Source organism: Gallinula chloropus, assembly GCF_964237585.1.
Source record: "Gallinula chloropus genome assembly, chromosome: 17".
NCBI classification, from domain to species: Eukaryota; Metazoa; Chordata; class Aves; order Gruiformes; family Rallidae; genus Gallinula; species Gallinula chloropus.
Window position 1 is genome coordinate 12,464,616 of NC_140102.1, and position 25,453 is coordinate 12,490,068.

Genomic DNA, 25,453 nt, shown 5'->3' on the forward strand with positions numbered 1-25,453 from the left:
CGGCACGACTGGGAGATGAACTACCAAGAGGCAGCAATCTACCTCCAGGTGAGCCCTGCATCGTGGTGTTGTGTGGACAGTGGTAGTTCCTGATGATAAGCAACGAAGTCCCTTCTATTCTGAGCTTTAAAAATTGATGTTTTGCAAAGGGATCCGCTCAAAGTGTGGGTGGATGCTGGAAGCACCTTCAGATGGGCTTTGGCAAGTCACTTGGGAGCCACTGAACAAGCTACCCATCATCTCCCATCTCTCCCAGTGTCAAGGGCCGTGGTAGTTGAGGGATTTGGCACGTGCTTGGTTCTACCACCTTGCTGTGGAGATTTGTGTAAGTTGTCACAGAACGTCATTTTGTCACTTCAGTGTCTGCAGGGTGAATGGTCAGCACCCTCCTGGAGACATCTCATGTTCTGGAAGGGCAGCTCCTAATCCAGCCTTGGCCATGGATTTGGTGGGAGGCCCTGGGGCGTTTGTTTAGCATCAGTCAAACTGTGCAGGTCACCTAAGACAGTAGAGAAGGTAGAGGTTGTGATTTCTAGAGGAAGAAAGCGTGTTGGGAGCAGCCCAGGAGTGAAATTTATCCTATTTGAAAAGAAAAGACCAGCAAACAGACAAACCCCACTGATGCTCCAGTTACAGGAAACAAAGGTAGAGTAAATCAACAAAGGTAGAATATTTTTCAGATCACTGTGCATTTCCTATCAAAACCGAGCTGCTCCCAGAGCCAGCCAGTCTGAAATTGCTGCTGGTTCCCTCACTGCTCCTTCGTCCGTCCTCTTCATTCCCTTTCAAAGGCTCTGAGCTCCAGTTTGAGGTGCTGTGGATCCCATCAGGGCTTTTTTTGCTTAAACCACTGCAAGGTGATTGAAACCATTTGTTCCTTCCTGCTCCTGCCCCGTTGCTTCTCTGACATTTCAAAACCGGGTCAGCTCGCACCTCGGTCGTGCTTCAGCTTAGTCCTGTGCTAGAGCAGCACTGAGAATGGGCTGGGAGCTCCAGCCTTGCCTGGGCTTTTGTTTGAACTCCTGATTATTGGAGATGCTTTGCCAAGGGTCACCGAGCTGCTGCAGTGTCTGATGGTGATGGACACAGCAGGCTTGGCCCTTCAGATGCAGAATGTTCCTGCTGCTGTGACCAGTGGTCGCAGTGACAGTGCCCTTGAAATGAAGTCGTGTAACTTGAAGAGCTGCAGATTGTTTGAGCCAGTAGCTGCAGGCAGGAGCTGGGGAAAAGGCTTCACCACCCAGCTACATTGTGGGTCATGTGGCTACTGAGAGGCAGAGTGCAGCCTGTCTCTCTGCAGGGTGTTTTGCCAGGCGTGAGTAAGAAGGTGCTGCTGATGGCAGCTAGTGCTGTCTTTGAGCAGGGGGCTGCTGGCTTTTGCCCTGCTCTCAATCTGGCTACTGACCTGGCAGTGTGTGTGTGTTGTTAACCAGAATTCCAGCTTGCCTGTGAGATGAGTCAGTGAGGAACTCTGGAAACCCTGTTCTGAGTTACCTCCAGAATGCTTCACTTCTTAAAGGAGATCCTCTTTCCTGACCTCGCTATCCCTTCACAGTCATACTTACCCTTTGATAGCAATACCTTACTGTCTGCACAGGAATTGCTTACCTGGAATGTTGTTAATTTATGGAAAAAACCCCAACAACTTCCTGTGCATCTGCATGTCCCAGGTGGGGAAGAAAGCTCTGGCAGTTTTTGAAAGGCAGGAGTTTCCTGTGAGAGACACAGGCTCTGCTCCTTAAACCACTGACTGGGGAAACAGAAGAAGCTGTTGGGTGGTTCTGCATGAGAAAACTTTAAGCTCTCCCCAAACTAAGCTTTGTCCTAGAGGTAAAGGCAGTAATGATGTAGCTGTTTAAAAATCAGTTGTAGGCAAACTGTTAAGATGGAGTATCTGACCTTTTAATGTTAATTAAGCTTTCTAGTTAAGAGGGAATGACAAATCAGCATAGCAACTTGTTAATTTTTCATGGAGTCTGTCTTCCCCCAATCCTGCAGCAGAAAATGCTGTGTGTGCTCCAGTGTTTTCTCCCAGATGTTTTGCAAGGCCGAGATAAGAAGGAGCAACTGTCAGCCAGGTGCCCTGGGGCTTATCTGTGTGTTTTTGTGTTCTGTCCTGGAGAAGTTGAACCAAATAAGTCCATAAATACGTGGAAGTGGTTGCAAGTAAACGAAGGGCTGTGTTTATGTTGGGATGTTGACTAAAGTTTCTTTGCCTGCCTTGAGAAACTCTTTCAGCACTCTTTCTCACTTTGAAGAAGCTCAGGGGTTTCTGGGGCTGGAGTTTCTTGTGGATATTAATGAATTTCACTACTGAAATACGAAAGGGATGTCCCATGTGTGTAGAGTTTACTCCTCAATAAACAGATCAGTGGCAGGCTGTAAAGTGGGAATAGGCTGTTGGGAGTTATATTTAATCCTGTGTTCTTCACGTGGAAAGCTCCATTAGTGTACCGTCACTAATCCTGTTCTCTTCTTTATTCCCACTGCTTTAGGAAGGAGAAAATAATGATAAGTTCTTCACTCACCCCAAAAATGCCAAAGCACTTGCTGCCTACCTCTTTGCACACAATCACCTTTTCTACCTAATGGAGCTGAGCACAGCGCTGCTTCTCCTGTTGCTGTCTCTCTGCGAGGCGCCAGCCGTTCCTATGCTCCGCCTGGGCATCTTTGTAAGTACTTTGGGGCCTGTTCTGCAGGGGTGGGGAAGAGGAAAAAAGAAGGGTAAACATAGAGGAAGGAAGTAGAGGTGGTAAGAAATAAATCCACCTGCCTGATCAGGGAGTTGGCTGGCAGCAGGTATGCCAGGCAGCAAACAATCCTGTCTAAACCTGATGCGCACAGACCCTGAGGAAAGCGGTGCTCCCGTCCTGGCTCTGGCCAGGCCAGAGTTGTGCAGCTCTTAGGTTTTGTAGCTGTCTGAGAGGCTTGTGGGTTTTGCTTTTTCTTGAGATAACTCAAGAAACATTGTGCTTTGAGGGATGGTTTTTAAGTGGTCATCGGGGTTGGTGTTGTTACCCCACCGGTTCCTAGCACACAGCCAGCTCCCAGCTTGGGACAGGCTGCTAAACCTCCTCCCATCCTCTCTTCCCAGTGTTGTGGGAACTCTTTAATGTGTGACCGTGTCAGTGACTTGAAGGCTCGTGTCTGACCTTCACAAAAGGCAGGTTGACAGCAGGGGAACACACACTGGTGGGTACTGTTGTCAGTCCACAACCGTTTCAGGAGGTACCACTGTCCTGTGCAGCGCCCGGAGCTGCTGTCACTGGTTGGAGCACCCAGATCTGCTTTTGGAGTTGTTAACAGCACCCCCAGAGCAGAACAGCCAGAACAGCCCTGGGGTCTGAGTGCTGCTGAAAATGAGTCAGGGTTGCATAAAGCAGTTTGGGTTTGGGTCTAAGGCTCTGAGAAAACCCCTTTGATGCCTGTGGGGTGCATTTTGCATCTTCAGACAGAGAAGAGTCCTTCAGCACTGCCAGCAGCTGCATTCTGTTCCGGAGTCTGATCAGGACCCTTTCTCTGGTTGTGTAGAACATCAGTTTCAATGGAGAAAAACCTTTGTCTCTGTGAATTCCCTCTGCCCAGCAGCTTTTCTTCCTGTGTTTCACTAAAGAAATTGCAGACCCAAACTTACTTGTAATAGTTTTTGCTTGAGTCACTGGTGTCTTGCTGTTTTCTTTCAAATACATCAGTTCCTTTTTGATGTGTTATCAGGTCCATAAGGGACATGGCTTTCCAGGAAATGTTGGGCTGATACTCAATAGAAGAAAAGTCTACAGGCTTTAATAAAAGCACAGAGCAATAAATAATAGGAGCTCTGAAAAACAGAGTGCTGTGCTATCTTTAAGAGTGGCCTTGGGTTTTCCTGCATGTCACAAAGCTGTGTGCAGGCTGTTGGCAGACCCACGTGCTTGTCAAAGAAGGAAGGGCAGAAGCATGGCCTCTGTGCTGCTGTCTGTCCTCAGAAGTGCTGGTTTAAGCTTTGCTGTATTGTAACAGGTCCATGCAACCCTGGAGCTGTTTGCATTAATTGTGGTAGTCTTTGAACTCTCCATGAAGATGAGGTGGCTCGGCTTCCAAACCTTTATCAGGCACAAAAGGACTATGGTAAAGGTAAGTTGTCTGTCTGATTGTCAGTGCTTTTCCTCCAGCATCGCTGGGAACCAAAGAACCAGATGAAATGTTGCCCTGTACTATAGCAGGGACGACTTAGCCACGTGTCCCAGCTGCCAAATGACTCCTGTGAGACCTCTAAGCTCTTGGAGACAACTCCCACCCTTAAAGTGTCCAAATAAATGGAGAGAGTGCTTTGCCTTGCTCATGAGGAGATTGCAGCTGTGCCTCTCCCTAACCCCCCCTCCTTTTTCTTCTCCAGACCTGCGTGCTGTTTGTGCAGTTCATCGAGGCCATCGTGGTGTTGGTTCGCCAGACCTCGCACGTCCGCATCACCAGGGCTCTGCGCTGTATCTTCTTGGTGGACTGTCGCTACTGCGGCGCCGTCAGGAGGTGAGTCAGCGGCTGCGCCTTCTGCTCTCCTGCCTGGGATCCAGGGGAGGAAAAAACACTCTGATCCTGCAGCATCTCAGGGAAAATAAATGCCTTCCATGGGGCGTTCCAGATCTCAGAGAGCGTTTGCAATTGTCACTTCAGCGTACGCAGTGTGGGGCCTGTGCAGGGGAGTTTCAGGTGTAGCAGCTTCAGATGGGTTTGGCACACAACGCTCTGCATAGTGTCTTCTGTGTAACCTACCCCAGAGAGCCCAGTGCCTGAGCGTGGCTGTGGGGTTCCTGGGTCTGCCTGTTATCCCAGAGCTGCTCTTTCATCTGGAGAAGGGAAGTTAACAGGGTGGCATCAGTGTTGCTTGCAGAGCGTTGAGAGCTGACTGCGAAGCACAGATAGGTAGCTTGGAAATCATCTTCATTCACCTAACTTTGTACTTTCAATCCTTGGAGGGTGTGGGAAGAAAGTCCTCAAATATGGTGTGTTGTTGGGGTTTTTTTGGTGGGTTGGTTGGGTTTGGTTTGGTTTTTCCCCTGCCACCCTGGAGGAGAAAACAGGAAGGTTTCAGTGTATCAAGGTTTTCTTATTTTCCAGAAATCTGCGACAGATTTTCCAGTCCCTCCCACCATTCATTGACATTCTTCTCCTCCTGCTTTTCTTCATGGTGATTTTTGCCATCCTGGGTGAGTTGTGTTTACAGGAGGTGAAGTGATACTCTTAACCAGCTATTGTCCAAAAGCAGCACAAACAACCAGGGTGAATATAAAGCTGATCTGGTTTAGAGTCCTGCCAGGATCCTCCACTTGCCCTGTTTTTATCCACAGTCATCTAGAAGATGGAATTAAAGATCAAAAAAATCTAGAGGCTGTGTGTTTGGTTTTGAGACAAACTGCCTTTGACCTTACAGAGGAGTCAGGTGTATGTGTGTTTGTGGTTTCCAGGTTCTGTTTCCATCAGCTGTTCCTCAGCCTTGTAATTTTAGTCTAAATTCCCATAAACACATGTGTCTTGTGTACCTGCTACAGCCCTATGCTCACACCATCCCCAGAACCTTTGTTTTCTGAAAGGATTAGTGACACTCCAGTGCCAAATTGCAAATCTGTGTGGAGAAGGCCTTCCAGACACTGTCCTCTTCAGGCTGTCAGAGAGGGCTTACTCTTAGTGCCACCTTCTCTTCAGGAACAGAGGCTCACTGCTCTGCTGCTTGACATTAAACAGGCTTTATTTTTGTTCTTTCCCCCTTCTTCTCTCCCCCTCTCCCTTCACTGCTTCTCCAGGCTTTTACTTGTTTTCCCCTAACCACTCGGATCCGGTGAGTAGCGCTGATTCTCTCGGTTTCAACATGCCCAAAGGTGACTGTAGCTTATTCCTGTGTGGTGGCCTGGGAGGAGGCCAGCTGCTCCCCTGGGCAGTCTTACCCTGCTTCACCCCCTGCTAAGAAGCAGGGCAGTGCCAGGATGTCCCAGAGGGAACATCGAGAGTTGTTCCTTGCTCTTGGTGCTCCATTCAGTTAGGGAGCCGCCTGGGGCTGTCCCCAGGGGAGGGAGGGATGTGGGGGAAAGCTTGGCTGCCTCAGGGTGGCCCAGCAGCCACTGGTTCCTGCTGCCAGTCTGTAGGGATTAACTGCTACAGAAGTGTGTAGATGAGCTCTTAATTGCTTTCTCTTAATTGGTTTTTAACTCTTCACTCTGGGGGACCTTTAAAAGGTGCCCTTTCCCTGGGGGAGACATGGGGAGCTGTAGAAGTGCCTGTGCTCAAGTGTGTCGGTAGGTGGGTTGATTTTTGGATGAAATGTCACTGTGAGACTCTACTTGGTGTTTTGTCATGGGAATTTTTCCTTTCAGTACTTCAATACCTTAGAGAACAGCCTCGTGAATCTCTTCGTGCTTCTGACCACTTCGAAGTAAGTCCATGCTGTTCTAGCTCAGTCCTTCCCTTTGTTCTCAAAGAAGTCTCATTGAGCCAGCAGTTTCTTTAGGAAAATGCTCTTGTCTCCAAAAATGACCCCTTCCCTCTGCATGTGAGATAGTTCCTGGCTCAGCCTGCATGGGAAGAACTGGTATTTCATTTTGGTTTAGGGCACTGTGACCTCAGACACAGAGTTATTATCTCTAAGTGACTCAGACCACTTCACTGCTGAGGGCAGCAAGGGGGGAAACAGCTTTATTGGGCTTTGTTCCAGGAGGGGAAGCTCCTATTGGTGCTCCTGTGTCATGAAGTGACTTCCTGTCCTGCTGCTTTGTTCACCTATCTGCTAGGAAAGTGGGTAAATATTGATCAGCTGTCAGGGAGAGCTCTCTGGATTAGGAAAAGGATGGAATAAATCTTGGTTGTAATGCTTACACTGAGGCCATATTGCTGTTGTTGCAAGGGCCAAAGCACAACCATTGCAAATTTGCCCATTGCAAATCCCCTTTTGCCCCTTGGGGTTTTGGGACATGCAAGGCAGGTGCTTGTTGTGCTCTGGTTTCTTGCCATGGCTCTGTGTTCTCACTGCTCACCGTGTCACAGCAAGCACGGACTATGCAGGAATGTGCAGACCTTGGATGTGGATTCACACCCACAGACCCTGTGCCTCTTGCCATGTAGCCTGAGCTACCTGGAGCTTAAACCTGTGTGTCTCCTGGGTGCAGCTTCCCTGATGTGATGATGCCGTCTTATGCCCGGAACCGCTGGTCCTGTGTCTTCTTCATCGTGTACCTCTCCATTGAGCTGTACTTCATCATGAACTTGGTGAGTCCCTTGACTTCTCACTGCCTGGCTTTGGAGCTTGTTGGCCCCCAGATACTTCCCCCTTCCTGAGAGTGTTCCATGATAATCTGAGGCCCTTTGGTGGGATGCTTCTAGAAGTGGCAGCCTTGCTGCAGGCAGGACTCTTAATGTTTAACCACAAGGAGCTGAACTAAATCACGGGAAGCGGAATGATGCGAATATCTTTCAGCTTCTCCCACGTTAATATCCTGCTCCGAGTGACAAACTCACTTGCTTGAAATTTATTGTCCTTTTCTGTCTTAATTATTTATCATAAAATGGCATTTTATTATCTGGGCTTTCCTGAAATACTTTGTAAATCAGTTTGAAGGGGGTGGTGGAATTACTGAGTGTGGCAGGACTTGGAGAGCGCTGGTAACTGCGGTGAGCGAGCGTGGGTGCTGAGCTGGCTCTGCATCCAGGGCCAAGCCCAGCTCAGGTGAGGGTGGAAGCGGTGGCACAGGGCTTGTGAAAGGAGCTGAGGAATTCTACAACCCCCAAATTCAATCAACAGAAGTGATTTGATGCTGGTTGTGAGCTTGGATTTTGCTGCTGCTGTTCTTGACGGTGGATTAGTTTTAATGTGTTTGCCAAAGCTCCCGTGGAAGGATGAGTCCAGAGAGCAGCCCTCAAAACCTCCTTTCCCAGAGGAGAATGGAGCGTTTTAACAAACCTTTTGATACTGTTTTCTGTTGGCATCTCTGGGGTTTAGCCTCAGCTCTTAAAGCCACTTGCAAGTGTTAGGGGGGGCAGAAACACCTGGACCTCTTACAGACAGCAGATCAGTGTGTGCACAGCATGCCTGGAGACCCCTTTGTAGGATCCTTTGTGGCCAAAGGGTCCTTGCTGACTCCATCCCGCCTTGGCCAGGGTCATGCTACGTGAATTCCTCCTGTGGGCAAGTGCCTCTTGTTGCCTTTCTCACTGCCATTCCTGCCTGCTATAGAGAGCAGGAGCTGCTGAGTATGAGGATGAAAACATGATGTTCTCTCCTGCCTTCTCTCTCCAGCTTCTCGCTGTTGTGTTTGACACCTTCAATGACATTGAGAAGAGGAAGTTCAAGTCCTTGCTGCTGCACAAGCGCACGGCCATACAGCACGCCTACCGCCTGCTGATCACCAAACAGGTACAGGGCTCTGCAGGGAGGCCCAGTGGCAGGAGGGGAAGGAGGAGAGGTCAGCAGTGTTTTAAGAATGCCAGTGGTTTGGAGTGTTTAAAGAGCATCTTCCCAAAAAAGATGTCTGTAATCACGCTCACCAAGAGCTGTTGGTGTTTTCATCCATGTAACTTGTTTGTGTCTGTTTCTGGAGGAGAAGCTGTCTGAAATTCAGCCCCACATGAGGTTATGGAAATGTCTTGATAAAGACATTTATCAAGATGGGCTGAAAGGCTGAGTGAGCTGGGACTGTTCAGCCTTGAGAAAAGAAGACTAAGGAGGGACCTTAGTAATGTTTATAAATACCTTAAGTATGGGATGCAGGGGGAACGGCCAGCCCCTTTTCAGTGTCTGTGGGGACAGGACAAGGGGCAATGGCTGCAAGTTGGAGCACAGGGAGTTCAACACCAACATGGGGAAGAACTTTTCCCCAGTGAGGGTGAGGGAGCCCTGGGACAGGCTGCCCAGGGGGTGTGGAGTCTCCTTCTCTGGAGATACTCCAGACCTGTCTGGACGCCGACCTGTGCCATATGAGCTGGGAAGCTGCTTTGGCAGGGGAGTTGGATCTTATGATCCCTTGAGGTCCCTTCCAACCCCTATGGTTCTATGATTCTATGAAATGAGCAAAACCTGTTTTGGGGTGCATGCCATCATGGATTCCTCTGATTCCGTGTGGGTCTCTTGAGGACTTGCTTCTCAAGCACTAGTCCTTAGAGGAGGGGTGGGTCAAACAAGTGAAGGTACAGTACAATGCTAAATACAGTGTGAGCAAACGGTGTGGAAACAGAATTCACCTACAAACAGCTCTTTCTGGGGACAGAGCACTGTGTGGAGAGGGCTGATTTCTTGCTTAAGTTGTGGAGCAGGATGAGAAATAAGGTCCAAAAATAACTAACCCATTTCTAGCAGATTAGTTCATGTTTGGGGCACGTTCATTATATGAACAGTTCCTGAGGAATAGCTGATTGTCTTGAAAAAAAAGTGCCAGCAGTGGGATCTGTTAGACTCCTGATTTCCCAGGAAGAGAGGTTGGGCTCTGTCACTTGGGGTGTCTGGTGGGACAGTTTCATGTGACGGAGTAGCGGGGACCAGCTCTGCATGTGCAGGAGGGACAGACTGCTGGGAGAGCTTTCAGATCTCTGCTCTGGGATAAGCTGGGTGTGGTACAGTAATAGCTTAGGGTCCTTGGGGCCTTAATAACGGCATCTCACGATGACAGAGGGATCCTGCTTAAAGCAAACCCAGAGTGAGAATGACGTATGCTGGCCTCTGTGTGCTTCTGCCTGGTGTCACCGCTTATGACAACGTTCCCTTGTTTCTAGAGGCCATCTGGAGTTTCCTTCAAGCACTTTGAAGGGCTGCTGCGGTTCTACAAGCCTCGGATGTGTGCCCGAGAACGCTATCTCACTTTCAAAGCACTGAATCAAAGCAATACTCCTTTAGTCAGGTAGGACGGGCCTACTGCTGGTCCAGGGCTGGGAGCTGCTGCCGCTCTGAAGCTCGGCTGGGCTTCAGGGAGGATGCTGGGTGTCTGGGAGGTGGGAATGAGGACTTTTCTGGGAAGCTGGGCGCTTGGAGGGGCGGTTGCCCTGCGCTGAGGGTTTTACTGGGAGGTGCTGGAGTTCCCGCGTGCCCTCTTGTGGATACAGCACTGTGCTGGCAGCCTCCAGGCAGCCTGTCCCCCACCTCCCCCCAGAACAAGGGACCAGAGAGTGAGGAACAGCGTCGGAGCCTGCAAGGAACATTTCTTCACACCGTGCAGCCTCCCAGCTTAATAAGTTTTTGTTTTCTCCAGCAGCTGGCTGTGTCCCCCAGGGTTTTGTTAATTAAAATCTGGTTCTGCTGGTGCTTTCAGGACTCTCATCCTCTGTGTTATGAGGCAGAGAATTACCGTTCGGATGGGTGGGTGCATCTAGCTCCAGCCAGCATGGAAGTGGAGGCAATTAGTGCAAGAGACCTCCTCTTCTTTTTCCTTTGTTCTGGCCACAGACAGGCTCAGAGCGAGCCTCCTGTGAAACACATGCTGATGCTTCTCCTTAGAATCAAAAGCCAAAGAGAATTGTTGAAAATAAAAGGGGAGAAAGACTGAGTTTTTTAAATCTGGGCACCTGCTGACACCAATAAGAGCCTGAGAAGTTCAGCAAGCTCACTGTCAGACACCTGAGGCTGTTAGAGGCCTGACCCTCAGCACCGAGACAGGCACTAGTGTGTTAGGAGTCCCTCTCCTTTCATGTCCCTTCCCAGATGTCATTATGGCCTTGAAAAGCAAATGTGCAAAGGTGCTAGAAAAGGACTGCACAAGTAATTAAGACAGTCCCAGACTCCTTCATGAAGAGCAGTCCAGCCTCTGTCCCTCAGAGTTTGCTGTCACTGTGGAGGTCTGTGGAGTCAGGGCTTCCTCTGGGGGCTGCAGCCTTAGCGAAGGGAGGTGGGCCCTGCACCCCATCCTGTCTACTGCCAGTTGCTAACCCTTGGCCTGAGGGTGAGAGGTCAGTGTGGAGTTATGTCAGCCGTGGTTCCAGTTCTAATAAGGAGTTGTTAATCTCCAGGGACTCTCTACTGATGATGCCTGACAGGGACAATTAAGGATTTAATCAGCTCCAAGGCTCTCACCGGATGCTTCTTTCTGTTTTGCAGTCTAAAGGATTTCTACAATTTCTATGAAGTTGTGGGCTTAAAATGGAAGGTGAGTATTTACTGGGGGGAGAAGGAGGGAAGGGTGTGTGGGAGGCACAGCAGAGGAGGCCAGTGATGAAAGAGAAGGTGGATAGGAACAAAGGTGATCTAAAAGAAGCTGGTGGGGGGGTGAGGTGGGTCTCCATCACTGCCCACTTCTTGTATGGATGAAGCATTGACTACCTCTGATCCTGGGTGTTCTGCTTCCAGGCAAAACGAAATCGTGAGCACTGGTTTGATGACCTTCCACGGACAGCATTCCTTATCTTTAAAGGTAACAGCCTGGGCTTTCCTGACTACATCTGTTCAGCTAACAGGAAGAGCATTTCTTTACAAAGACAGGGCCACGGAAAGGACCCTCTCTTATGTCCCCAGCAAGCAGCTGAGGGAAGGTCTGCTAACCAACTCTGTGTACTCAGAGCCTCCAGGGCCAGAGCCTTGTATTCAGGGTCTCCAAGGAATATTTCTATTACATAAATACTCCCTGTGCTCTGACCCAGAGCCTGGCTTCCTTAAAATAAGAGACTTCTTGGCAGAAGCTCTGCAGTGAACCAGACCCTGAGGTCATGAGGCGCTGTAGTCCTTTTTCAGCACAAAAAAAAGTGGGGATTTATGATTGCTGAAGCTAGCAGAGTTTATAGTTTCTCCATATCCCAGGCAGTGGCTCACAGCAGTGACTCTGGAGTGGGATTTGTGTTTTCACAAAAGCTGTTGGGCTTCCTAGTCCCAAGATGTGGCCACAGTGCTCGTACAGGTCAAGTGCAACTGCTCAGGAAGGGGAAAGAGTTCTGAAACACCCATCAGTGTAATCCATCCTGCAGATGTGCTTTCTCTCTCCCATGTCTCAGGGTTCCTGGTGGAAATGGAGCCATTCAGAAATAAGAATTTATCTGCAATTCTTTCTGAGTGTTGTGCACTAGTGGGAAACAGTTAACACCATCTGGCTCTGAACACACAGCTGCCATAGGAGCCCTGCCTATCTCTGCTGATGCACTCAGCCCTCCTCAGCACCATATGTGCTGTTCCAAAGGCAGGCAGTGCTGTGCATTTAAAACTGCATTTACTTCTGTCCACACCAAAGTTCGGGGAGGGTGTGGGGTGTGGGAAGGCATCACGGTGTTTAGGGATAGTGAGTTTGCTGTTTAGAATTCTGGAGGTAACTTGAACTTGATCCCAAGAAGTAGAAGTTAATAATCTGCTAATCTGCCTGTCTGCTGTGCTGAGGGGTGGTATGAAAAGTGTCTCTGAGGAGAAGACAGAGGAACCTGTGTGTGTAAACGTTGGCTTTGTCATGCTTTCCTTCGTGCAGGCATCAACATCCTTGTGAAGTCCCGTGTGTTCCAGTACACCATGTGTAAGTACAGTGAGGAGCTGATTGTGGGGTCTGGAGTGCTGGGACTGCCAGCCCTTGTGAGGACGCGGCACAGGGGGCCTGGCCTTTGGTCTGAGCAGTGCCACAAGTGCAGACCAGGAGTTTTGGCAGAGAGGGAGGGAACCCTCTGTACTGCACACGGGTAACAACCACTGCTGCAGCCTGGGCTCAGCTCACACTGAGTCGAGTCTCTGTGGGTTCACTACACACGTAGGGGCTGAGGCTGCAGGGCTCACCTTGTGCCTTTGGTTGGTGGCTGGGTTGCACAAGCCTTGAGGCTTTTACCTTGCAGCTGAAGGATGCTGGGTGAGGAACTGCCTTGCCAGTCAGCCACCTCCTCCTGTTCACACTTGAGAAGGTGTGAGCATCCTCACTGCTGGAGGGATTGCTTGGCAACTGTGCTGCCTGCAAGAGTGACTCTGGGCTGTTCTTGAGAGGAGAAAGAGTGTTTACTCGTGGTACTGCTCGCTGTGTTCTGAACAGGCTGTTTCTAATCAGTAATTTGGGGTTTTATGAATGTTGGAGGAGAAGTATTTTATAAATTGGGATGCTGAAATAAAGAGGGTGGGTTGAAGAGATCTGAGTGAAAAGGAGAAGTCCCACACCTTCAGTTTTCAGGATCTGAGTGCTGGTGGGCAGTGATGGATCCAAGCCAACAGGGCTTTGTCCTACTTGATTTGTGACCCAGTGGTTCTCGAGATCTTGTCCCAGAAGTAGGAGGAAGCTGAAATACAGATGCAGTACCTTATCTTCAGCAGGAAACAAAACTAAACCAAATCAATGGTCTGAATCACGCTCCATCACTTTTCCTTATCGTTATCTTACATTCTGCTATGTATTGAGCTTCAGTTAAAGGCCTGGGAGAAGTCAGGGTAGGAGATGCTCCCCAGGCTGAGTTCAGTTTTATTCATTGGATTGGAAACAACAACCCTGCCACTTGTTCTGTGTGGTCCCTTTTTTTGTTAGCCTAGGAAATGGACGTCTTCTGGTCCAGGAGTGGGTTTGCTATGGGTTTTTACTTGGTTTTCCAGACACTGTGGTGGCTGTGAATGGAATTTGGATTCTTGTTGAAACCTTCATGCTGCAAGGTAGGAAACATTGCAGCTTATTTCTTGACTGTGGCTCTGGGGGATTGAAAAAAAGGAAGGCTAGAAAAAGGTGTTCTTGTGTCTTGCAGGAGGGAATTTCTTCTCCAGAAACGTCCCGTGGAGCTACATAGTCTTCCTCACAAGTAAGCTGATGCCTCCCAACAGAGCCGTGTCATTTCATGAGGAGTTGGGAGGGGAATAGATAACTCTGTTCCTGGAGGTTATTGGGTTTGAAGTGAAAACTTGTCTGCAGGTGTACAGACTCCATGTAGAACAGTGCTGTGCCTGGCAGGGGCTGTCAGCATCCGCAGAGACCTGTGTGAAGGCTGCCACACAGTTGCTGCAGTCTGGGGAGCTCCTTACCTCTGGTAGAGCTCTGCTCTCTTAAAGCTGTCTCCAGTCCTCAGAGCAGAACAGTCTCATCTGTCAGGCACAGGCTACAAAGCTCCTCCAGTCTATGGTGGCTGTGTGTGGGGTTGCTCACGTTGCCCTGCACAGGAGCATCACCAGCCCTGATCTGATCTGATCTGATGGCAGCTGCGAGCGGGCTCTGCCACGCAGGCAAAGCAGCCCTGGAGCACAGACTGCAGGGCCATGCTGAGGAGAGGGCTGGAAGGACTGCTTCCACAAGATGAGCTGAGTTTTCCAATTGAGCCTCATTCCCTCTGTGAACATGTGCCTTAGTCTTCCTCTTCAGCCCAAGTATAAGCAATTCTCTGTGTGCTGGTTCATTACAACGATGAGAATTTGCTTCCCTTCTCCTGCCAGTGTCTCCTGCTTGAGAAGATGCAAAATATAGCTCCATTGAATCAAAATGGTGTGTAAAACTGCAGGCAGGAGGTTCTTTGGAGAATCTAGGAGAGGTTGCTGACCTCTTCTTTGACTGCTGGGCAGCTCTAGTGCTAGTTCAAGGCTTCCCTGGCCGTTAGGCTTCAAAACACTTGTTACAAAGTCTGAAGGCAGAGGCACACTGCAACACCTCCTTTCACAAGGCTATTGTCATCCAGCTGTTCTCTTTGCTTCTCTCCCATCCCCTGGAACCTCAAAAGAAAGGTTTGAGGGTGACAAGCAGGGCATCATCATGTTGTTACAGTGTTCTTGAACCTACAGGCCCACAAGGTGCTGCCAGGATGGAGCAGGACCGCAGATGGCTCTTTGAAAGGATCTCTCCATGCAGGCCAAAGCTATGGGATGTGGATGTGCTCCACTGAGAACAGGAGGAAGCAGACAGGCAGGACTGAATTCCCTACACTGCTTCCTGGCTTTTCCTATGGGAGCTTGTGCCTCAGCATTTGTAGCATGTTAGCCAGCAAAGAGCTCTGGAGAGAAATCACTGTGAAAATAGAAAAATATGTTGATTTGGAGAGAAAATCATGTCTCTAGCATCTCACTGACAATAAGGAGGATGGGTGGGGGTCTCTTAAACCTATGTTCAGAAGTCCTGTACTTGAAGCACCGTGCATGTTTGAGGGTAAGCCTTTGCATAAGCCCTCCTTGTGATGCTGCTTATTCCTGACCGTGGCTGTCATCTCATTTCACAGTCTACGGCGTGGAGCTGCTCCTGAAGACCACTGGGCTGGGGCCTGTCGAGTATCTGTCCTCAGGTTGGAACCTGTAAGTGCACACTAACGTTGTTGAGAGAGGGATTGTGGGAAATTGTCAGGCTAGAAAGAGTGACTTCTGAAGTGAGTGGGTAGGCCTGTAGACAAGGCCATCAGCAGGCCATTAGAATTCTTCTGCCCTTGGCTCTGTGCATCTTGTGAGGCTGAGCAGCACCAGGTACCTCTTCTCTTCTGAAACACTAGTGATAAATCATCGCTCTCATTTTCTCTTTTCCTCTCCAGCTTTGACTTCTCAGTCACCCTGTTTGCGTTCTTGGGGCTCATGGCGCTGGCGTTCAACATGGAGCCGTTCTACTTCATTGTGGTCTTGCGACCCCTCCAGCTGCTGAGGTGAGATGGGAAGGCTGGGGAGGCACAGAGAGCAGGTGGGGAAGCAGCCAGCCAGGCTTGTTTTCCATCAATCCAGCTGAGGAGCAAGGTCCTTACTGGGAGAGGGCAAAGTCTGCTCCGTGGGTACCTGACCATGGCAAACGGGAATCATGTGGGGTAATGGGATTAGCCCGAGGTATCAGAAGGAGTGATAACAAAAACTTGGGGTGGGATATGAAACCCCGTGCTTTGGAGCTTAAGCTGATCTCTAATAGAGATCAAGGGATTTACTGGGGGCAGATTATCCTGTGTCTGCCTTCGTGGGGTTCTTATACCTAAATTGTCTGATGCAGCTCAGAGGGAAGCGTCAGGGTGAGGCACTCTGAGCCAGTTTAATAATTTCCACTGAATTACCAGAAATTACAGTTTTCAAAGGATGCTGCTTTCTAAGGTGACGCACAGCCCTGCTCTAACTGCCTCTCACACTTGAAGCAAGCCTGTGGCCTGGAAGCTCTCTGCAGCTCAAGGAGACAGCTCTGATTAACCCTCTCCTTCCGAGGCTGTTACAGAGGCATGCTCACCTTTGCAGGATGCTTGGAAAGCCATGGGTGTGGGAGGCATGTGGGGCAAAAACTTGTTACAAGCTACAGTAATTTAGCTCTTCAGCAAGGATTTAAACTTTATGGCACTGGGAGGGGAGGATGTTTTCTCTGTTGCTCCCCTGCCAAGGCCTGTGTTTGGCAGCCGTGTTTCTCTGTAAGGCTGATGGAGTTGCCAAATTTTAAATTAGAAGGCACAACATAGAGTTCCTTCATCAGTTCTTATTGGGTCATGGGGAAACACAGAAAGATTCTGTCCGAGGAAAGAGTAATAAATCCTGACCTGTACACAGGGCGAGTTTAAGTTTCTGTGATCCAATTTTATTGTTTCAAATGGCCAGCTATGTATCCCACTGTGTAAGAAGCCATAGGCTTTCCTTTGAGATAACTTCAGTCCTGGAAATATTAATTGAACCTGTCTTAAAACTTCAGATGGGACAGCAGGACATTGTTAGGTGAGTGGAGACCACTTGAGCAAGAGCAGATTCTGTGAGTTTGGTGTCAGGAAACCATCATTGCCATGGGAGGTACAACCAGCCAGGAATACTCTCTTAACTGTTTGAGCAACACCAGGAACACTTCAGTACATAGGTAACCACTGGCTTCTCCTTTCAGGCTCTTTAAATTGAAGAAACGCTACAGAAATGTCCTGGACACCATGTTTGAGTTGTTCCCCCGGATGGCCAGGTACTGACTTCTCTGGGCAGTGGCCAGGGAGGGGAGTGGAGGTTTAGGGGCTGGGGCTGGGGTTAGAGTAGGGACCTCTTATCCTGCTGAAGGATTTATGCTCTGGTCTGTCAGTAGATCATTACTGCTTCTTCCCTGTGCTGCAGTGATTTGTTGGAGCAGTATGTGGTAAAGAACACCTCAGCTCCCCAGGGCTGCCTCCTGCTCTTGTGTTGGGAGGGTAACTAAAAGCTGATGCTTGTTTAATTTCTCTCCCCTGTCCCAGCTTTTGGTGAGAGGGGAGGCTGGGTCTGGAGGAATGCTGGCAGGAATATACTCAGCCCCTGGCCAGAGTACAGGCACTCGAGAGCGGTATTGCAAAACGGTGGGGCAGAGGGAGCTTGGTGTTTGAGCAGGGCACCCACAGACCTTCCCCTTGAGGAGATCTGAGCAGAGCGTGTCAGCTCCAGAACCCTGTTCCTGGCACCGTCCCCACATCCAAGGACGTGGAGAGGGCAGAACCAGTGTGTGGTGTTCTTTATTAAAGAAACATAAAGAGAAACGTTTGTTTACCAGAAAAGGCAGACTGGGAGAGAGTCCAGGCTGCTCTTTAGTTTCTCTCTTCAGCAAGTGGCAGGCTCCTTGTCCAAGGACTTCTTGAATTAGAGCAGGCAAAGAACTGCAGAGCCACAGTGCTGGGGAGGGTGGTCTGGGGCTTTCAGTGCTGCTTCCCATCCGTTGGAAATTCCTTCCAGAGCAACCAGCCTGTGACTGTGTTTCCCTGCCTTAGCAACTCTTGGGTAGCACAATGCTCTTTCTGTTTTTGCCTCCAGCCTGGGTTTAACCCTGCTGATCTTCTACTATTGCTTTGCCATTGTTGGCATGGAGTTCTTTGCTGGCGTGGTCTACCCGAACTGCTGCAAGTGAGTACCACAGACTCCCCCCCTCTGCAGTGGGTTTGGTGTGAAGCCAGCAGCAGTGAGCTCTGGCCGCTCTCTCCCAATAGACAAGGGGCCAGAGGATGGGTCTGAATGGGGCTTCCCAATGAAGGCACCTTAGTGCAGGATAAATCCACCCCGTGTCCGAAGCTAAGCTGTCCTGTGCCCTTTTTTACCTCCTCTGTAACGATAGCAGACCACTTGGAAATGCTCTAAGGGTGTGAGCCAAAGAGCCTGACTCAATTTCTCTGGTATAATATTTATGAATGATTAGAAAGACTCTCTCCATGTGGGCCCTGGGCTTGGGCTGCCCTGTGAAGGACAGAGGCTTGTTCTCAGGGGAAAAGGGATAGATACTGCCACCCTGCTCACCGCCTTCTGAGCATTTGGTATTTATAACCCTTGAGATTGTCCTTGTTTTTCCAGTTCTCATTCTTTGTCCTGGTTTCTCCAACCAGCACAAGCACTGTCGCAGATTCCTACCGCTGGGTGAATCACACCGTTGGCAACAAGACAGTTGTGGAAGAAGGGTATTACTATCTCAACAACTTCGACAACATATTGAACAGCTTTGGTAAGGGAGGTTCTGTCCATAGCAAAGACTGTTCCTCAGTGTGTCTGTGCTCTGCAGAGCTGGTGGCAGGGCTGTAGTGCTGACGTAAGCCTGGGACTCTCACAGGGTCTTAGTAACGCTCCTCGAACACTCAGCACCCTGCTCTTTCTGTCTGGAGAAGTGCTGCTGACTAATTGTGCCATGACTGTTTTGCAAGGGAAGCAGGCATCTCTTAGAGTCAGCACATCTGTTCTGACTGGTGATCAGACCGGACTTCAGAGATGTTAAGGAGGGCTTTCAGTCCCCATGCTTCTAAAGAGCCAGCAGTGCTGCTAATACATTCCTCTGAACGTGCTGAGTACTCTCCATGATTTTTCTTAATGTTTGAGCAGAGATGCGTATCTCCTGGAGATCTGAGAGGTCTCCATGCTCTCTGGTGGAGAGAGGCAGGCCTGTTTCTGATTCCTGTAAGAAGTACAGATGAAGCCATGCCCCAGTTCTGTGGATCTAACCTGCTTGCAGCGAGGAGGGTCTGCATTCTGTCTCCAGATGTGTGGCTGCATTGAGACTTTGGTGTCTTGCATCCTTTGTCTAAGAGTCGCTGCAGATGGGGTCAGGATGGATACAGCAGTTGTCTTTGTCTTTTCTCTCCCATGTGTACAGTCACGCTGTTTGAGCTGACAGTCGTCAATGACTGGTACATCATCATGGTAAGTAACACTCAGCTACCTTGTATGTGTAGACAGCACAGGACCCTCTCCATCTGAGCTGATCATCCACTGTTTTCTTCCCCTGGTGATCAGAGATGGGCCCAGCGCTGTCACTTCTTGTTGTCAGGCATCTTTTGGCCCTAACCCTTGGGTGGCATTTGGCCTCTGGTGTGTCACTGAGCATGTTCTACTGTGAATCTTGACCAGCCTTCAGGCCAGGCTTCACAGTCTGCACAAGTGAAGTCACTGTGTTCCAGCTTGTCACCTGGCTGCGTTCTCATAGCTCTTCCAGCCACAAGCTGTAAGGGCTCCATGTGCCCACAGACAGGAACCTCCCTTTAGCTTGAGAGGCAGATGAGCTGCAGGGCCCAGCTGGGGCACTGAGCATGGTACCTGGGGGTACCTGTGGAGCCATCGTACACTTGGATGTACACTGCTTTATGTCTGTTGCCAAGCAGTTAACAGCAGACTCTCCCTTCATTTGTGCACCACTGACTTCTTTCCTCTCCCCTTTAGGAAGGGGTGACATCCCAAACCACTCACTGGAGCCGTCTTTACTTCATGATCTTCTATATTGTGACCATGGTAGGTCTCTGCACATGCTTTGTGCATCAAATATTGGGGATGAGGAGGGGGCAGCAGCTTTTACTGTGGTCCAGAGGGAGCTTCCATCCCTAAATGAGGACAACTTTGCTCTTCTACATGAACATCTTCCAGAAACAGGCGTGAGCCTGCCTTGCATGCAGAAAGTGGAATTTATAGTCATTGACAAAGCTGATGCTGCACAAATCTGGGCCTGGAGTAGGGACTGGGGCAGCACAGAAGTTCTGTTAGCAGTTTACTCAGAGGTAGTTGTGTGACGTGTGCTTCCCATGTGGTGGAGGAGCTGGGGAACACAGAGTTGAAGCACAGACCAAATGCTCAGTTTTCTGATGAGTTGGGCTGAAAGAAACACACGCACCCCCCACAAATACACCCCTCAGCAGCAGCCTCCTGACCTCTCCTGTTCATGTCCTCTCCCAGGTGGTGATGACAATCATCGTGGCTTTCATTCTGGACGCTTTTGTCTTCCGCATGAACTACACTCGGAAGAACCAGGATTCAGAAGGTCAGAACTGAGGACTGGTTGGTCTACAGCGTTGTGTCTTCTCTCCCTGGTGCCTTATGTCTGCAGGAGAGAAGGGGTTTGGCTGGCAAAGACCAGATTTGGGGGTTTAGCCTGACTTCTGAAGCTCAGTGTTACACTTTTCTGTGATATTTCTGTGTTCTGCCCCTCATCTCTCCCCCAGCACATGCAGTGTTTTTATACATATATATGAATATATATTGAAATCTATTAAATATATATATATATGAAGTGTTTCTAGTGAATAAAATATAGTGAATATATATAAAATACATATAAAACTATAGAAAGTATTTTTATATATCTGTATATGAATATATATATAAAACCCAATATATATATAAAAACATATATATGTATATATATTTTTATATATATATAAAACCACCATATGTGCTGGGGGAGAGATGAGGGGCAGAACACACACATATATATATATATATAGTATATACATGTGTGTGTATGTGGGGTTCACATATGTGTCTGTGTGTATGCACACACTTACACACTTCAGCTGCTTGAGCCCTTTTAACTGAGTTACTTGAGGGTAGGAAGTCTGTGTGCATCTTGTGCAAGGAATCTAGGAACCATTAGGGCAGGGATGTGGCCGAGCTCAGCAAGAGGAAGGGAAGGTGGCTTCTCTTTTAAAACCCATTTCCCTTCCGCTCTGACACACTGGCTGGTGCCAGAACTGTCTCCAAGTGCCTCACCCGGCAATCTGGCACTGGGACACTGTGTGAGTGGTTTGCCAGCACTGCTGTGACACAGAGGGCAGTGGGTGCTGCCTGTCCAGTTCTTCCCACATCTCCCAGTTGTACATGAACTGGCGACTACGTGCAGGTTTTGGACCTGCCTTTCGGTACCTTCAGGAGCTGAGTGTGACTGATCTCACCATGCTGAGTCATCAGTTTTACTCCCTGTCCCTGAGCTGGTGCCTGAAACTGCAGGTACCGTCGTGACCTCAGTTCAGGTGCCACAAACACACTGACCTCTTCTAGCCTGTCCCCTGCCATCCCTTCAGGTGACTCCCCAGGCTTTGCTATTTGTTCCCTGCCCAGAACAAATTCTTCAGGCTTTGCTGCAGGAAGGAGAGGCAACTGCTGTGCTCCTACACCGAGCACCAGAGCCTCCCTGCAGAAACACAGCGGGAGCAGCTCTGATCAGCCCTGATCTGCCTGTGGTGCCAGCAGAGCAGATCCACAGGAGCCAGCCTTCAGTTAAAGAAAGGCTTTTCAGTGTGACCCCTGCTGCAGCCAGCCCAAAGGGTGCAGCGAAAGGCTCCTCTTAGCGCTGAGCTCCCGAGCTGGGTTAGGCAGCCAAGGGTCAGAAGGCAGCAACTCCTCTGGCATTATTTGCTTTGCTGGTTAATTTGCAGGCAAGCAAAAAGCTACAGGATTTTAATACTTATTTTTAAGATACTGAGGAGCCTGATGTTTCAAAAAGCTGCTGTGTTTGCTGGCCCTGCGCACTAATTAACTTCTTCCCTGGTCATTAGGGGACTGGGACGTTCCATTCTAGTCACAAAAGCAGGTACAGACTGTGCCTGACATCTGGCTTGGTCCTGCTGCTGCTAAACTTTGTCTTCCAGCATTACCATAGTGGCTGATGAAGCAATGCTCATCTCAGAGAGTCATCTTCTTTGTTTTCTCCCCTTTCTCTCTCTTGCCTCTCTAGAAGACAACGGCATTGTGCTGGAGAAGGAGATCTCCAAGGAGGAAGTGGTTGGCATAATCGAGCTGTACAAGCGGAGTTCAGCTCCCACTGAAACCGCTCAGCTGCAGAAGATGGTTTTGCAGATGGATAAGTATGGGGTAAGAGGAAGCGCTCGCTGGGCGCTCTGCGCTCCGGGGGAGGGAGGGAGGGACATGCCAGAGCTGCCAGTGCCTTTTTGCTGCCTTGGAGAGAAGCCACATGTTCCTGTAGTGGTGAGCGCTGAGCTGCCAGAGGGCTCTGCAGCGTGGGCACAGAGTCACACTGCTCTAGAAAAGCAGCTGCTGAATTTCCCCTGCACCCTGAAAAGCCTTCACAAGTACTCGCTGATGCTGCCTATAGACTTGGCTTAGAGCTGGCCTGGCCCCACATCCACTGGAAAAAAGTCTATTTACTTTTCTGTAAGGAAGCCACTTACTTAGAGTTCTCCTGCTCCGTGCCACTGTGTGCCTGGACAGCCCTGAGACATGATGTGGTGATAGGATGGCATTGGTTCCACATGCCAGGCTGCCCTTTGCGTGGCCCTGCTTGTGTTCATCCTGAAACAGGAGGGACAGTTGGAAGGATGAGCTGACCTGGGTAACTGCTCCATCTCAGAACTGCTGTCTCATGCATCTGGGAAGAGCTGAAGTGGTGGTTTTAGTAAAAGCCAGGATATTCTTGTATCACCACTACACTCTGTGTGCTGTGGTCTCTCAGGAGACCTTGCTGTGCCTTGGCTGCTGGGTGGCTAAAGGCTGAGCTCTTGTTCTGCAGATAGAATAGTGACAGTGGTACTGATGGGAATCAGTTTTCAGGACAGCAGACTGGAGGGTGCTGGGTGCTGTCCTCAGCCCCACAGCGCAGAATGACAGGGCCACACCTGAGGCTTCTTTTGCTTCTCAATCCTGCCTGTGGTCAGAGAGTGAGTCAGACTTGAGCTCTCTGTGTACAGGATTTGAGAAGCCCGGGCCCATGGAGTAAATGGTGTGGTGGAGACAATTGGGAGCTCAAAATTCTTCTTAGAGGAAATCTTGATTTGGAAGCTTGGGTTGTTCCAGGCACTGATGTTACATTCATCTGCTGAATCAAACACCACTGACAGACGCATCCGCCCGAGCTGCAGCTCCCTCTGGAGTCTTCGGGGCTCTGCTCAGTGTGATTGGTCTCAGCCTGCAGTATGTGCCTGTGTTGATTTGGGTGATGTGCACCCTAGAATGCCTCTTTCCATGACAACAGAAGGAGCCCAGGAGAGCCTGAGCTCATTGGGGGTGGCAGGTGCCTGCTGTTCAAGGGACTGATGCTGTGAGCTGCTTGGTGACTAATGAATGTCATCTTTGATATTTTCCCCTTTTCCCCCAACTCCTCAGCAAACATCAACACTCTTTCTGGGACGCAGATCAAGGACCAAGAGTGATTTGAGTATGAAGATGTATGAGGAGGAGATACAGGTATGTGGGCCTGAGTTGGAAATACGAGTCAGTCTCTGCGGTGAGTAGGATGTTCCCAGAGTAACAAACCATCCTTTAAACCCCCCAGTCCTCCAAGTTGCAGGCAGCCACGTGCTCTGTGAGAGGGGTGGCCAGGAGATGGAACACACCCGTTCTTGCACCTGGGTGCTTTCTTAAACCACAGAGCACGTTGGAGCCTCCTCAGTGGGTCCAAGTGCCTGGGGTGCAGGTGTGTGTCAGCTGAGCCACAGCAGCAGCATGCTTGCTGTATCCATGGGCTTGGCCACACTTACCTGACTCACCAGGGTGGATGTGTTTGCTGGGGCTGCGAGCACACGTGTAGTGAGTTCCAGGGCTTGGCTCCTGCAGGCCAGTTTGTTACTGGACCGGAATGGGCTGTGTGTGAGCTCGGGTGTGTCTGACACAGAACCCAGGCCATCTCTGGTGTCAGCAGCATGGCCTGGGTCTTGGCCAGAGCCACAGGCAGGGAGGAAGCACTTACACCGGCTGCTGCTCTGGGTGGTTCAGGGCACCCCTCCTCGTGCCCTTCGTGGCCAGGAGCTCTATGCCACAGATTTGGTCAATGTAGTGCCTGTCAGACCTTCAACTCCAGGGTGAAGGTGATGGGCTAATGTAATGATTAGTTCTGAAAGGATTACTCTGGTAACCACCTGATTCTGTCCTTTGTCCTCGGGCAGCCAGCCTGGGGACGAGTCTCCAGTCCCCTTGGTAAAAATAAACATGTTCTTTGCCATGGAGCTGGGTGGAAGCCTGCAGAGAAGCTTCCTGCCTGCTTCTGCTTGGTCTCTGATTCAGGGGTGTAACGTCCTGTAACATCCTGAGCACTTCCCAGCCTTGGGAGCAGCTCTTCAAATTCCAAACATCATGGAGGCATCAGTGTTAGAGCAGGGGGAGGGAGGGATGGGAGGGACACTCCAAGAGAGCAGTGTCTCCTTGCCTGGGTTTGCCACCTCGGCTGCTGTACCTGAGCCACAGCTTGTCCTTGCTTGGACATGGGCAGCGAGGTCTCAGTGCGTCCGTCGGCCCTGCTGCAGTTACCCAGGTGCTGCCAGGAGGTCTGGCTACATCCAGGGCTTCAGAAGGAGCCCTCTGTGCCTGAGCAGAGGAACCCTCACAGGGCAGAGCAGCCTAAGGCTCTGCCCTTCGGGGGTGCGAGGGGGATGGTGTGGGGCACAGCCTCATCGGGCCGTGTTTGGTCTCCTGTTGCAGGAATGGTATGAGGAGCATTCCAGAAAAGAGGAATCTCAGACGCCGCTGCAAGAGCCTGCATCTGCTTCCAGCAGCTCTCTGAAGCCCCTGAGCCTCCGACAACGCTCCCAGACTGTCATTTAGGCCTAGCTAACGCCAGCCGCCTTCTATGCAATAACCTAGAGTATTACCGCGCAGCGTACGCGTTGGGAGGGTGTATATAGATCTGTTCAGTGTCCTGTTCGGCTTTAGGGTGTAAATCCCTTCCCCTGGGCAGCGAATCGCTGGCAAACAGGCAGCCTGGGGGCTCCGCTGCGCCCGGACTGAGCACGGTGCCCGAGCATCTCGGACAGAGCAGAGACTTCGTCCCTCTGAGCCACATCTCAGGCTCCAGCCTGCTGTTTGTCTCACCACTAGCAGACCCTGGGGCAATGGATGTGCAGGATATGCTTAATATCAGAACTTTGGCCCTTTCTCAGCATCTCCCTTGCTTAAAAGGGTACCTTTAACCTAGGAATAGAGACCAGGGTGTGAGGTTTTGTTTCTTCTCCACCTGCCTTGTGCAGAGGAAGGGACGGTGGTGTGACATTACGGCACTTTTGAAGGAGCAGTCTGCCTTCCCCCTCCTTTTTGGCACACCTAGATGCACTCCCTGGAGTAGATCCCGCCCTGATAGTTGCATTTAGCTGTCGCTCAGCAGTTCTGTGGCAGCTGGAGTCGGATCTGGGGGCCAGCATCTTCTTGTGGTGCAGTTGTAGGTGGGACAGAAGTTTGGGGAGAGGAACTGTCTCTGCCGTAGCCCTCTGGTCACTGCCTGGGACTGAGGTCGCCTCTGTAAACCCCAAAGCTCCTCTCTCCCCTCTGAGAGGGTGATGGTGGCTGCCAACCTCGGGCCACCTGCTCGAGGCAAACCTCCAGCTGGTCCATGGCTCAGCCTGGGAGGAAGAAATGGAAGGGTTTGCAGCTTCACTTGACTTGTTTCTGCCTGGCTGTGGCATAAGGAGAGCTCACGGGCATCCAGTGGTGCCGCTGGGCAGT

At 50.2% G+C, this 25,453-nt stretch overlaps 1 protein-coding gene across 1 annotated transcript; it reads left to right on the top strand.

Moving 5' to 3' along the window:
- Positions 1–24,559, top strand: TPCN1 (two pore segment channel 1; the record flags this gene model as incomplete). The annotated part of the gene is made up of 26 exons (XM_084272282.1): positions 1–48; positions 2,496–2,672; positions 4,000–4,113; positions 4,376–4,506; positions 5,095–5,183; positions 5,778–5,812; positions 6,345–6,403; positions 7,134–7,233; positions 8,261–8,377; positions 9,730–9,854; positions 11,045–11,093; positions 11,294–11,357; positions 12,393–12,437; positions 13,487–13,543; positions 13,633–13,686; positions 15,085–15,157; positions 15,388–15,495; positions 16,689–16,760; positions 17,573–17,662; positions 18,136–18,251; positions 18,894–18,940; positions 19,457–19,525; positions 19,964–20,048; positions 21,741–21,877; positions 23,126–23,206; positions 24,437–24,559. Exons 1-26 carry the CDS (start codon positions 16–18, stop codon positions 24,557–24,559), a joined length of 2,250 nt encoding a protein of 749 aa, XP_084128408.1. The 5' UTR covers positions 1–15.
- Between the last annotated feature and the right edge of the window lie 894 nt (positions 24,560–25,453).